Source organism: Parasteatoda tepidariorum, chromosome 2 (assembly GCF_982258835.1).
Source record: "Parasteatoda tepidariorum strain Cologne lab strain chromosome 2, Ptep-v5.0, whole genome shotgun sequence".
Taxonomy (NCBI): Eukaryota; Metazoa; Arthropoda; class Arachnida; order Araneae; family Theridiidae; genus Parasteatoda; species Parasteatoda tepidariorum.
The window spans coordinates 17,051,117-17,066,193 of record NC_141756.1 but is presented as its reverse complement, the minus strand read 5'-3'; the positions used below and the strand labels follow the sequence as shown (position 1 = coordinate 17,066,193).

The 15,077-nt window shown below is 27.7% G+C and overlaps 1 protein-coding gene across 4 annotated transcripts in view; it reads left to right on the top strand.

Annotated features, from left to right (window-relative positions):
• The window catches only part of LOC107441582 (oxidation resistance protein 1), a 151,958-nt gene that overhangs the window by 28,675 nt on the left and 108,206 nt on the right, over positions 1-15,077 (top strand). For all 4 annotated transcript variants that reach the window (XM_016054904.4, XM_087156909.1, XM_087156910.1 and 1 more), the window contains 2 exons: positions 2,719-2,772; positions 6,362-6,489. In XM_016054904.4, the coding sequence (XP_015910390.3) occupies positions 2,719-2,772; positions 6,362-6,489 (182 nt within the window). The remainder of the gene's footprint in view (positions 1-2,718; positions 2,773-6,361; positions 6,490-15,077) is intronic.

Genomic DNA, 15,077 nt, shown 5'->3' with positions numbered 1-15,077 from the left:
TCTTTTTTTTCAAACAAATTTTTTAACTTTCTTGTAATTTTTTTACATAATCATAGTTTTTATTTAATTAAAATATCTGCTGAGTTACTTTTTTGTGAAATCAGAGAAAAAAAAATTCATCAGATAAAAAATCAGCTTATTATACATCATACTATAGTTATTTCGGTAAATAGTGTACAGTGCGTGAAATAAGAGAATGAATATCTTGAGTAACTTTTGATCTAATTTTCAAGAACTTGGATTTAATGGTTTGAGGGCCTATCGTCAAGTATGCTATTAATTAAGGGAGGTGATATTTTAAGTTACGAAAATAGACAAGAAGACGTACTTGGTGGGAAAAAACATACCTTTTATTCTAATTATTTGGATTCTTATTTTTCAAAAAATATGAGGTAGCTATAATCTAGAAAATCTGATCAAAATAGCTCAGGTAGGAGAGAGATCGAAAGCTTGGACCCTTTTGCTTTAAGTGCTAATTTCTATTTTTTCGTATTTCGATGCATCTCGAGAACAGAAAAATTAGAACTTAATTATAAAATTCCTTTTTCTAAAGATAATTCAATACAAAGTTTTTTTTCCCGCAATTATTCATTTTTTTATGTAATAATTATCGAAAAAAAAAGTCTTGAACTATAAGGCAGACAAATTTTTTATATAATTTGAAATTTCGTAATCTTAAATCAGAAACTACAAAATTGAAACAAAATAGGTCTCAAGAAATGCGATTCTTAATGCGCGATGTTTTTAAAATTTAATTCATCGAGAGATTTTCTTCCTGATTTAATTCAAATTTTGTATTTTACCATTTAAAACTACAAAACTTTAAATGATTAAAAGAATTGTATGTCTTACAATTCAAGATTCTTTTGACAATTATTAAACAAAATAATAAATAATTATTAAGAATTATTTATTGCACTGAATTATCATCAGATAAAGGAACTTTATAATTGTGTTGTTATTTTTTTTCTCTATTCGTCCTAGTAGCAATTGCGAAAGGTAAATTAGCATTAAGAATTCTAAACTAAGCTGTCTAAAGTAAACTGTCTAAACTATTTTCCAGACTGAGGATTGAGAATCGAAATCTGTCGTAGAAAATTATGCTTGTTTAGATAAAGTATGTTCTAGTGTCTGATTTTATAACTTAAAATATTGTCTGGACTAATTACTTAACATATTTAAGATTAGACTCTCGAGCCAATAACACTAGAATGACTGAAATTTAGTATATACCTATATTGCCCAAAAGCAGTCAAAATGTCTGGATTGTAAAAGAATAAATAATGTGTAGAAAAATTTGTTTAAAATTAATTTTTAATATTTCTTACATTATTTATAGTTATATAACAAGTTATTAGTAAATATTAACAATAAAAAAATTATATGTTGTATAAAATTCTAAGAAATTGTGTCATTATATACATCATTTCTTTTTTAATTGAAATTAAAAGCAGTCAAAATGACTTCCTTAGGCAATCTAGTGTTAAGATGGAGCCAGAACATGAAAATCCAATCATCAGAACAAAAGTTATTTTGGGTTTTCACTTATTTATTTCGCTTACTGTAAGTCTATAATATACTGAGAAGCTACTTTATTATGACCACCCCTTTATATCCTGTTTGGCTAACTGTTTTTCTTACAGAATTCTTTTTGTTATGGATTCTCTACGATATATTTATTGATAGGGTATTTGTGGCCCATTGTAAAATAATGTAAAACAAGTTTTCAAATTTTTTATTTTCCTTTATTTCATTGTTTCCGTTTGTTGTTATCACAAAAGGACAATTAGTCCACATTTATCTAAAAGTGAAAAATGCAGCTTCGAATATAATTCAAAAAAGTCAAGCACACAAAGACAATGAAAATTTGTTTTCCTACGTATTTTTCACATGAAATTACATAAAATTTTTCTTAAAAAAATAATAGTTTAAATATATTTTTAGAAACATTACAACTAATTATTAAAAAAAATTTTAATTCTAAACTATTAAAAAAATGTATTGAAAAAATGACTTTAGGCAAATAATTCTTAATAAAAGCTCTATTAAGATAACTGATGCCGTGTAATGCTCTATTTAAAAAATTGTTAACTAAAATAAGAAAAATTGTTTTCCTATTTATTTTTCATATGAAATTACCTAACATTTTTTAAATAAAATAATAGTTTAAATATATTTTTGGAAACATTACAGCTAATTATTAAAAAAAAATTAAAATTCTAAACTATTAAAAAAAATTCATTGAAAAAATTACTTTAAGCAAATAATTCTTAATAAAAGCTCTATTAAGATAACTGATGCCGTGTTCTATTTAAAAAATTGTTAACTAAAATAAGAAAAATTGTTTTCCTATATATTTTTCATATGAAATTACATAACATTTTTTTAAAAAAATAATAGTTTAAATATATTTTTAGAAACATTACAATTAATTATTAAAAAAAATTAAAATTCTAAACAATTAAAAAAAATATTTAAAAAATTATTTTAAGCAAATAATTCTTAATAAAAGCTCTATTAAGATAACTGATACCGTGTAATGTTCTATTTAAAAATTTGTTAGCTAAAATAGAAAAGAAACAAAAAGGTTCATGATAACATATCCCTTTTGAAAAAAAAAAAGAAATATTCTCTCATAGAAAATATAATATATTGAAAAAGCTTGTTTCGTGTTTAAAATGAATTTCGTGAAAAATGATTACCTTAATGTTTTTTCAGGGGGAAAAAGTCGAAGAGCTATCACAGCAAAGAGTCTTTAGCCGAAGCCCAATCGTAAGTGACCGGCATTTATTTCTCTCTCTCTTTTTTATCCTTTTACGAACGCTGTGCATTTAACAAATAAAATCCCGTGTTCTTAAAAAGAGATGATAAATGATGGGATAAAAATATTTTTCTATTCTCTTTCCCTCTTTTTCTTCACATTTTTATACTAAGCAGAATTCCCGGAAATTCCTGTTTTTTTTTTCCTCATCTGTTTGATAATTTGGGAAGAAATAAATTTAATCGTTCTCGTTTCATGCTAATGCTTTTAATCTCAAGATTTTATTGAGTGAGAACTTTTTGCTTTTATTCGTTTTCCCGTTTTTAAAAAAGTGAAAAGTTTGCCGTTTTACTAAAAGGAAATGGGATGTGTTTATTATGCTCTTTATCGACTTTTTTTTTTTGAAGTAAACAATCTTTATAAGCAAATTTAATCTGGAGTTTTAAATAGGTTTAATTGTTTATGGATAGATTATTATTGCGAGTAAGTTAAATATTTTATTGGTTTCATATTTATTTTAATTATCTATAGTTACGACATTTTTTTGCATTGTTTTGTAATCTAATGAACAATTTCTGACTAAAATGAAAATTAGTAGAATTGGTAAAAAAATGTGTATTTCGTTATTTTCATTTTCTGATGAAAAAATGACGTAGAAATTAACTTTTACATTAACCACAACGGGTGAATTTGTAGTAAGTTGAGCTATTTGAATGACTATTTCCGTTTTATTAGAATTTTTCTGGCTGCCTGCATAAACAAGACTGACCATGGCTTTTATGTATTCTAACAGAATAAAGCCACAAGTTTTGTCAAACGTCTAATTTATTCTAGATTTCAAAAATTCCTGAAGATTTTTTTAAAATAATGTATGACTCGTTAAGTTTTTCTTTTTAATTTTAATCTATGCACATTATGAAGCATGGCTATAAAATAACTGCATTTAGCTAAAATTATACTTAAATAATTTTATTTTTTATTACTATGTTATATACATTTATATAAGTTTTTTATAATGCTATATACATTTCTTTTTTGATTGAAAATTTTATGACAACCCTTTCGGAGTAAAAACAAATTTTTATTTCCACTACCTCCACTATATGAAATTTTTTTTATTTTATTGATTTGGCCTTATGTACAAAAAAATTTACATGGAGTAAAGTTTAATGAATAGAGTGGTTGTTCTAACTAGTAACTAGCATGTTGGAAACGAAAAAATTAAAAGTGATTAGAAAGAAAAGTGATGTTTTGGTGCTAAAATCAGCAGTTTTAGCATTCGTCTTCAATGCTTGGTCACAATGATGATTATTAGATTTTATTTTATTTTATATCCGTCGTTGAAAAGCCAACCCAATTTTGGGTTTACGACTACTAATGTTCAACTCCGTAGCCTTATAATTTTGAACCAATCCAGAAGACAAGGAAACTCCTGGATCAGTACTCCCAGAGGTATTGATTTGTTATGGGAGCATGGAGGACTTTGAAACTCAACAGATTTAACGTGCACAGTCACCATTTACTATTTTGGTAGTCTTCGGCCGGTGGGAACCGAGCCTACGAACTCTTGGACATGAGCCCAGTGCCCTACCAACCAGGCTATTCCAGCCCATAATTATTAGTTTTTATTAAATTTTTTAAATATTTTTTTTAATATAATCGTCGTTGAACAGCAGACCCAATTTTTGGGTTTACGACTTCTAATTTTCAGCTCCGTAGTCTTGTCATTTTGAAACCAATCTAGAAGACAAGGGAACTTTTGAATGAAGTATTGGAAAAAATTTGCCATCGTGGAGAACTTTTTTTTGATGGAACTAACCCGCATTTGCGTCACACGGAGCAGTGGCGGATCCAGCGGGGGGGGGGGGGAGTCATAGGGGTCATACACCCCCCCCAAAAATAGGAAAAAAATAAAAATAATAATTCTTTTAATAGTTCACAAAAGAAGTAAAATATTTAAAAAATTATTCAAAGGGGCATATACACCTAGGTAGGTCGAAAAATCGATTTTTTTCCATCTAATTATCTTCTTCACTGTTTCAAGAATCATAATCCAAAAGTTTAAAACGAATTTCGTCATAGTTTGATTGTAAACATTAATAATGTTGAAGCGCGACCAAAGATGGTAATTGACAAAGTTTCTAAAAAAACGCATTTTATTTATTATTTAAAGATTTAGAATGCTTGAATTAATTATGTATTGTTCATTATGAAAAAAATAAATGAGAAGACTAGCATTAAAAAAACAATATTTTTTTCAATAAAAAATATTAAAAAAATTTTTTTATAAAAAAATTTATTGTGTGGGGGGGGGATCTCTGAGTCTATGACCCTCCCCAGGAAAAATTTCTGGATCCGCCCCTGACATGGAGAGGAATGATTATTAGGTTGCGTTGATTATGTAATGTTCGAACTGTAAACCACTATTGCAATAAATTTTGGAATACTCTCCCAGAATGGAGGACATAACGTTACGCCAGCCATTGTCTTATTAAAATTTATAGTAAATTGTAGTTTCATTATAAGATGAGAAGGATAACACAAGTCATTGTTTCACTATAAGGAAATTGACACCGCCTATATTGCGTAATCTGTTAATATTGTTATTGTAATGAAATTCAGAGATCAGTGGATCGTAGAAAGACATGTTTATTAGAACATTGCACAGAGAGTTACACAGTTGGAACGTACACTGGGTCAGGAGAAATAGAAAGGAACATTAGAGAAATAGAGTTACTTTTATTTATAGCCTTCTTGGGCTCAAACTTAATGTCCAATCAGAACATTCTGATAACATGCGGACGTAGAGGAGAGATTACAGTTTTTTCTCAACAAATATGTTTCTGGTCGAACATAACCTAAGAGTTTAAAACCTTTGCACTAATCACTGGATCATTTACTGCAATTTTTCTTTTCAAGGCAAAACAACCCTGGACAAAACAAGAATTAGACTATTAAAGTTATGAATAAAACAAAGCCAGTGATTATTAACGCGATTTTTTTAAAAAAAAGTTTACAACAATATTCTGACTAAAAAAATAGTATCGACCTGCGCAAAAATTAGAGAGAGATTTATATCATAAAAGACTAAAATTATGATGAAAAACAAATAAAAGATTTGATATCATTAATCCAGTTGTTTTACAGTAAGCACACGGTTCATTTTAATCACAAAATCTAAAAGGATTCTGAAATTCAAAATTAAAAAACTTATAAAACGGTTTTTTTGTTCAATCAAAACTTAACCATCATGTGAAAATTCTATACGATAATTGTAAACATGGCAAGAACATACCAAAATAAAAGTCAAAGCAACGAAGTAAGACAGACACTTAAAATTTCCGATAATCTCTCCAGGTAGCAAACAATTTAAGAATGCCTATTTTTTCTTGAATGGTATCTCTAGTTTTTATCAGCAATAAATCATTCTTATCTCGTTCTTAAGCAATGAAGTCTGAAAAAGACAAGAATTTTAATTGGCTTCTGAGAAATTTGACTTCGTTTCGAAATGAAAGACTTTGTTTCGAAATGACGCATCATTTAAATGCTACGTATAAAGTGAACTATATGTTTGGTCATAATGATGAATTTCTTCCACAGTAGTGAAACTGATTCTGATGCAATTCAAAAAGAAGAACAAAAAACCGAACAGACAGACAAGAACAACCCAATTGAAAATTCAGAAAACAATCGAAAATCATCAGATTCATCAGTAACGAGAGATGAAGGTAAGAGTTTTATTTAGAATAACTGTTGTTTTGATCCTCTATGGCTATTGAGTAACGACTGTCATTTCTGAAATCATGATTAATTTTTAATTAATTTCATGCTATGTGCAGTGCCTCAAAATAAAAAACGGGCCAGTGTTATTAGTGCAGACGATATTTTAAGTTACGAAGTCAAACACAAAAACGCACTTTCTCTGAATAAACATGGGAAACATTCTGGAAAATAGGGTCCCAATATTTTGGTCAGAAGAGCGTTCCAAAGTTTGGACCACTTAATGTTTATTTATTATTATTATTATTATTTTTTTTTTTTTTTTTGCATATTGAGCTCTATCTCCGAAACAGGCGAATTGGACAATTTTTATAAGCAATTATAAAATTCATTTGTCCAAAGGTAATTCCATGCAAATAAAAATTTTAGTAAATATTTCTTATTTTTTTTATTATTTTATTTAATAACAATCGAAAAAATTTTGAATTGTAAGGTGTACAATTTTTTACAGCATTTCAAAGTACGTAATTCGCTTAAAAAGTTCTTGAGATATAGCGAAATACGAAAAAAGTAAACTTAACATTAAGGGTTCCAATCTTTATATCGCTCTGCTGACCAAACTATTGTTACCATATTTCCCAAATTGCAGCTACTCCTTATATTTTGGGGCCAGAAATCCAAATAAGTCGAAAAAAAGGTATGTTTATTCTGGGAAGTACGTTTTTGTGTCTGATTTCATAGTTTAAAATACCGTCTGCACTTGTTATATATACTAACTCTTTAATATATAGGTTTGCAATCTTCGCGGAAAAATAAAATTCAAAACAATCATTAAAGTGGGAATTAATAAAAAGCATTCAAACTCTATACAATCATTATTGAGGTCAATAAGAGAAAAGGTGGGGTTGATATGATCAAAAAATAGTTTATATGTCTAGTGTGATAAGAATACGTTGCCTTTCTGCTAGAAATTGTCTTTGCGATTGACCTTTATATAAGCCGGCTTAAGACGATTTCAATCAATTTTTTACTCTTATTCTGTGGCATAGAAAGCCCTACCTCTAAAGAACTAAAATTTGCAGATTATAGTTTTCGAAAGCTAAAAAATTTATATTTTACAAACCAATTAGGAAGTGCTAAAAAAGGCGTTTAGAAAAAAGTTTGAGAACTTTTCAATTTATTAGTGCAGTATACGACGTCAATAATGATGGGTTAATATGCTTAAGTTAAGGGTATCTGAAATCTCTAATGTGCACTATATTTTTATTCCATTTTTAACAAAGGCTCTAATAATAAATACTAAAGGTGATCATTATTGCATTCCGAGTTTATTATTAAATTATTCTCAATGTGTTGAATTGAGTTTAAAATACCCATAGTTAGAAATTACCATAGTAAACAGTTTTCTTAAAATATAACAAAATAAAAATAAAACAACTTGTAAACCTGCCTAAATAATGCTATGTACACTGCGCAAAAGAAAAAAAAAATGATTCACACTGATAACTTTTGATTTAATGATCCGATTTCACCTACTGTGACACAATCTTAATGGTTCACAGGGGGGGGGGACCTCAAACATGCCAATTAGTTAGTATAGATGGTATTTTAAGTTACTAAATCAGACACAAAAACGTATTTTCTCAGAATAACCATGCTTTTTTTCGACGGAATTGGATTTCTGATCCCCAAAATATTGGGAGTAGCCGCAATCTCGGAAATATGGTTCCAATAGTTTGCTCAGGAGAACGGTTCAAGTTTGAACCCCAAGGTGTTAATTTTACTTCTTAAATATTTCGCTATATCCAGTTTTAAGCGAATTGAAAGAATTTTGCAAACAATTATAAAGTTCGTTTATCTAAAGATAATTCTATACGAAAAAGAATTTTTTAATAAATATTAAATTTTTTGTTATTATTTTATTTGATGATAAACAAAAATTTTTATGAATAAAGTACATTAATCATTTTTTCATCAAAATTTTCATCATTTTAAAGAATGTGATTTCATATTTTAAATAACAAAATTTGAATGGAATAAGTAGAAAATTCCTAAGAAAACTAATTCAAATATACAAATTCTTTTTCACAAGAGCTGCTAGTCCAATTTCGTTTGTATTTTGCCTCATAAAATTACATGTTTTAAAAAGATGTAAGAAGTTTGCATGCCTCACAATTCAAAATTATTTCTAAATATTATTTAAGGAAATAATAAATAGTTAAAAGAAAATAAGTAAATATAATAATTAGGTAAGTTCTTTTTGTAAGGAATTATCTTCGGATTAACGAATTTTATAATTGTGTGCAAAAACTTTTCGATTCACTTAAAAAATTTCAGAAATAATTCATTACAAAAACAAATTTCTCTCTGAAAAATTATAGTTGTTTCACAATCAAAATGATGTTTTATTTTGCTAAACCTTGTGATTCTTTAGATTAACAGTAGTAAATTTTGAAACTTGATATGCTTTCTCTTAAAGAAATTAAATTAATAATATCGCTGGTTCAAAACTAAAACGACACTTCTGCACTCACTTCTCATGTTATTTCAATGAGAAGTGAATGCAGAAGTGTCGTTTTAGTTTTGAACCAGCGATATGCGGATAAAAATAATTTGTTTTCAATTTCAAAATAAAAGCAATGTCAAATAAGGATAATGCATTTCAAGAGTAAAGCCAACTACATGTTTGGAAATATCGTGAAGTAAAATAATTCTAAATTCTGCAGTTTACCGTTATTCACAAATAAAATGATTCATCTATTCATATCTCAGAAAATAAATGAAAATAGCAACTAATAAATAATAGTAAGAGATTTTCATCGTACAGTGAAACCTAAGAAAAAATAATGTAGTAAATGTTTTAGTAATGTAGAAAGTAAATCATTCTCTGTTGAAATTTAAACGCATTAAAAAAGTGTCATGTTTTAATAACTAAAAAAATAGATGAGCAACGCATATAAAAAGATAAACAAAAAATGAAGAAAAAAAAAGACTGGGATATTTGATTACAAGACAAGCATCAGAATCAGTAGCATGACATAGAATGAAAAGAAATGCAGACATAACAGAATTCCTATGATGCTGTATTGATTAATCCAATATTGTGCAATATTTCTTTGTTTCGACTCTGATGATAAGACTTTTACCTTATTACAATTCAGAACAAAGATAATCCAATTCTTTGCATACTTGTTAATATTCCTAATAGTGCACATAAAGAGTTCGCTTCTCACAGAAAAGGTATTCCATGTTAAATTAAGAACAATTTCCAAACAACAATTCCCTTATTTCTAAAGCAACTAATTGATATCTCTATATATATATATATCTATATATATATATATCTATATATATATATATCTATCTATATATATATAAATCTATATATATATATATATATCTATATATATATATTGATATCTATATATATATAAAAAGCCTCATTACAACTCCCCGAATGGCAACGCTAGAAAATAGACCAATGATTACCGCTAAAAATGTCACATGCCAAATCTAGCTAAGATGGCTCAACATATAGCGCTTTTAAAAACGGAAACTGAAATAACCAGGGTGAGCATAAGCTAGGCAGAAGTCTTTGTCGATAGATCTCTATTTTGGTTTTTTGTCGAAAGCGTTTTTTTTCTCACGAATTTATGTATTACGAATTTATTTGACAATTTTTGATTTATATCACGAATTTATTTGTTTTACTAGAATTTATTTGTTTATGCAGGTTTTTCCATTGCAATTCACTTATTTAAATTTTTAATAGACTTAATTATAGCGGAAATTTTAATCTTTTTAAAGAGATATCAGTTTTAGAAATTTTATCTTAAGATTTTATACTATAGCACATTTCTAATAGATTTAACGAATTACATGTCATTTATTTGAATTCAAATTTATTTTAAGGACTCAGTACTTACTAAAAAGAAAAAAAAGTTGAAAGTTTAGAAAAAAAAGTTGTTATATGGATTTGAATGATTGTTTTGAATTCTTAGAATTTTGTGCATTTGCAATGTACCTAAGTTAGTAGCGAGCGAAGCGAGCTTGGTTTGCGGAGCAAACTATATAACATTGCGTAGCAATTTTCGGGGGTTGGCGAGCGTTAGCGAGCAGGGGGCGCAGCCCACTAGTTTTGAATATTTCTTCTTTTCATTTTATTTATTGAAACGTGTTCTATTAAAACTAGTCACTAAAATATTGATTTTAAAGTTGTATTTTTCAAAGTTCAAATTTAAAAAATTCTTACATTCTTAAAATTTTGGTAATTGGATTTCAATGAATAAAAAGAAACAAAAATATTAATTCGAAATAATTGTATTCACATAAGTAAAAGCCATTTCCTGTCTGAGGAAAAGTTCCAATTTACAGTATTTGGTAAAACTTCAACGCAGGATTTTTATGAAGCATATTTTTCATACTTTTTTCATTACTGTACACTTTCGATATCTCGAAAATCTTGTTATGTTAAAAATATTTTTTACTTGGCATTATATATTCACCTAATGTTAAGTTGAATTCCTATGAAGAGTTAAGTTGAAGAGTTTCTTCTCAAAACCTTGCTATGTCTAATTTTTTTCGAAATAGAAATTGAATTTTTTCGGAAAAGTCACAATTGGTTACAATTCATTATAAATCAATTTTTTTCTATTTAATGCACAGTTATTTTTGTCTTACTTTTAAAAATAAAATTATAACTATTGTATTTAGACTTATAGTCGACTATTATTACATACATATTTAATACAGGGTTCCCACGGTCCTTAAAAGTCCTTAAAAACTGCTTAATTTTTATTTTGGAAAATATGGGCCCTTAAAAGTACTTAATTTTGGTTCAAGGTTTTTAAAAGTTCTTAATTTTTTAGCATCACTATGGTTGAAAGCAACAATTTTTCTGTTCAATTTTTTAAAACAAAATAGAGTTCTTTTATCAATTAGAATTAGACCACGCATCGAGGGTAAAGCCTTTTAGAGAGACAAAAATTAATGTGTGTAGGGGGGGGGGTACAGACAAGGGAAGAAAACATGTTTCATTAATATATTGGCTTTTTCTTTAATATATTCTGCCCTTTGCCTAGAATGATACTCTATGAGAACAGAGAAGCATTCTAAAAGAAAAGAATAGTGTGGAGAAGGGGAATACTGCACATGGAAGAGATAGTGTTTTTTTTAGGAGGGGGGTGCAGTTCTAACCTTCAAAATTGACAGAATTCAGGAAATTCAGTTTTACTGGTTGTGCATCTGCTTATAGGAATTAAGTAAAACGCTAAGAAAATCAAAAAGTATAGGAATTAAGTAAACACTAAGAAGTATCAAGGAAAAAAAATTTTGAACTGGAATCCATAACGAAAACTATTTCCTAAAATCTCGAATTAAATAAATTTGCATAATATTTCAATCTGTAATAAGTAACTGCAAATTCATAGAAAGCATAAAATTTTTTAAAATTCATGATTGTATTAAAAATTAAACAGATTTGTAAGAAACAGGGTTTGAAGAATCTTAGCCCTCCTAGGTTTTTTATCAAGTTTATTGATGAAAACCAAGTGTTTTTTCAAAAATACTTAATTTTTTTTCCTGAGTACTAAATAAGAAAGCATGATTTGCTTCTAATAAGAAAGTTAAATATTTGGTAACCATTTATAATTTGTTTTGTTGCAATGTAAATTTTTTTTTTTTTTAGTTTTGGATTGTTACGCTATTATTTTTATTTCTTAAGGATACGCAGATTTGCCTGGTAATTCTTTGGCGAGTCTGTAAATTAATGCGATTATATCAGTGCTTACATTATAATAAAATTGTTTATTTATTTATTTATTTTTTAATTTATTGATATTTTAAGAAGGTACATAATTAAATAAATTGCACTGTCACTGGTAGCATATGCATATTCAATGATAGACATTAACAATCACACTATTTTCTGAAGTCCTTAATTTTTCAAAAAAGTCTTTAATTTCTTCAAAAAAGTCCTTAATTTTTCAAAAAAGTCCTTAATTTCTTCAAAAAAAGTTCCTTAAAAGTGCTTAATTTTTGCTTTGTTGAAAGAGTGGGAATCCTGTAATAGTAGTTATTTTTCATGTTTCATGACTCTACTTTTTAGAGAATTTTAGAATATATTTTTTTAGAATATATTTTTAGAAATTTAGAATATATTTTTTTAGAATACATCTTTAGAATTTTGGAATATATTTTTCTACTTTCTAGAACATATTTCGTTCTGAACTTTTTATCTCGAAAACTCACTATCTCGAAATTTTTTTAGAGTTCCTTTAAAATTGAAATATCGAGATCATACTGAATTTTGTATTGATTTAGATCAAAATAAATGAAAAATACTATATTTAGCATATTAATAATTTATGGTTGTGAAATACATCATGTCTTTCTCTGCTTTAAAGGTGAAATCTTCCAAACAATGCATTTTTAAAATTGCAATTATTTAAATCTAAGAGAAACGATTGTTATTCATCACTGACATTTATTTAATTTACAAAATCAATTATTGATAAATACTTGAACATGAATGAAAAAAAATTCTAAACTGCTTTTTTTGCATTTTATATTTTAGTACAAAATATAATTCCGATAATCTGACCAACATTTTTAGTAATTATTAGACTTTTTCTTGTAATTAAAAAAATACCAAAATATACTTTTGCTTGTCATTAGAGCTTCAGAAAAAAAAGGGAGACCGGTATCCCATCTGCCTAAAAGGTTTAATAATATGGAATCGTAATTAATATTGGTAGTTCTAAAAATATCTTCCAGATATTAACTCTGACAAATAGTATGTTTAAATTCAGTTCAAAATCAAAATTTTAAATTAAATTCTGTCTAAAATCTGGAATTCACACAAATTACTGGTTAATTTTGCTGTAAATGTCTCGAAAAAAACAATTTAAGAAAAATAGTGTCTAGTTGTTTATGTATAAAAGAAAAAAAAAAGATTGTAATATTTAATGGGACAGTAACTTGATAATATACTCAACAAGTGTCAGCAGTAGATAAGTTATATTACTATTAGAAAGGTTTTTAGAACAAGCAAATTAGTGTTTTGATGCTTGTCAAAAAATATACATATGTAGAAAACCACTGTATTATTTCTAAAAAGAAATGGAAAAGAAAAGAAAACTAGGCGATTGAAGAAAGTAATTTAAACTTATTTATCCATCCTTAAAGTAGTTTTTCAAGTTTTTAAGTATTTCATAATGCTTTTATGAAATATTTCTTTAAAAACAATTCTCCTACTCGTGAAATAAATGATAGTTTAAAAAGTGTCACATTCGCTAGGCCGAAAGTTTTTTTTCTTCCATGAATTGCAATTTTAAGATAATCTGGTGTCCTTAAACTCGACGAAAAAAATTATAATAATGCTAGTTTAATTTAAATCGAAAAGTATATTGCATATTCAGTGAATATTTAATGCAGGTAACGCAAGTATTTTATAACCGTCGTTGAACAGTCAAGCCAATTTTCGGGTTAACGACTATTAATATTCAATTCCGTGGCCTTGTTATTTTGAACCCAATCCAGAAGACAAGGGAACTATTGGATCAAGTGTTGGGAGAAATCTGCCTTTCTGGAGGACCTTTTCATGGAACTAACCCATATTTACGTTGCATGGAGAGGAAAACCATGAAAGCTTCCCATGGTTAGCCTGACGGCAAAGGGACTCTAACCCATGATCCGTCTACCACTGAGGATACTTTATGCCCCGTGGTTGGTGCTAGCCGGGTGCAGAATTCGTATCGACCAGTCATCGCTGGGATTCGAACCCGGTTCACCTCATTAGAAGACGAACTCTCTATCCCCTGAGCCACTACGGCTCACTGAGGATATTGAAAGAATTCAGAATTGGCTGTTTTTGTTCCTATTTTTTGAAAAGAGCCTTTATCTTTGTGCTGGAGTTCATTTCTGTATACTGCGCGAGAAGTTTAAAAAAAATGATTGTAATACCGTAATCAAATTTTATAGTATTATATAAAAGTTTTAGCATCAGTACTGCAATACAGAATAAAGAAAAATTAAGAGCAACACACTCATAGTAAGTGAATTGGGACACTCGCAGCAAAATAAACAATATCACATAAATTTTGTCCTCCAGTGTATTTGTATGTTCTAATGATAATGGGATTATTCACAAAAGAAGGTCTTTTAAACTAATGCTTCTGACTCTGTAATCATATTGATTAGCCTCGCACGATGGAATAAAATTACGATATCTATCGGTAAAACAAAGTCAATAATCAGGTCGAAATCAAATCCGACCCCAGAATTAAATTAGATAATAAAAGGGCGAATGTGATCTTTGAACATGCGAGGCAGTTACAAAAGAATCTCTCAAACTAATAATTAAATTTTATACTTAGCGGAAAATTTAATATCTTTATTATAGTGGTAAACGTAATCTTTGAACTTCGTGTTCTTTGCTTAATAATAATTATTAGGAATTAAAATATATATAAACTTTTTTCTAAAATGATACATTTATTCAAGAATCTACGTATATGCATATCATAGCATCATAATTGTCATTGAGTAAAGTTTACTTGCGCATTTTATGTTGATTTTTTCCATAATTAGTCACTGA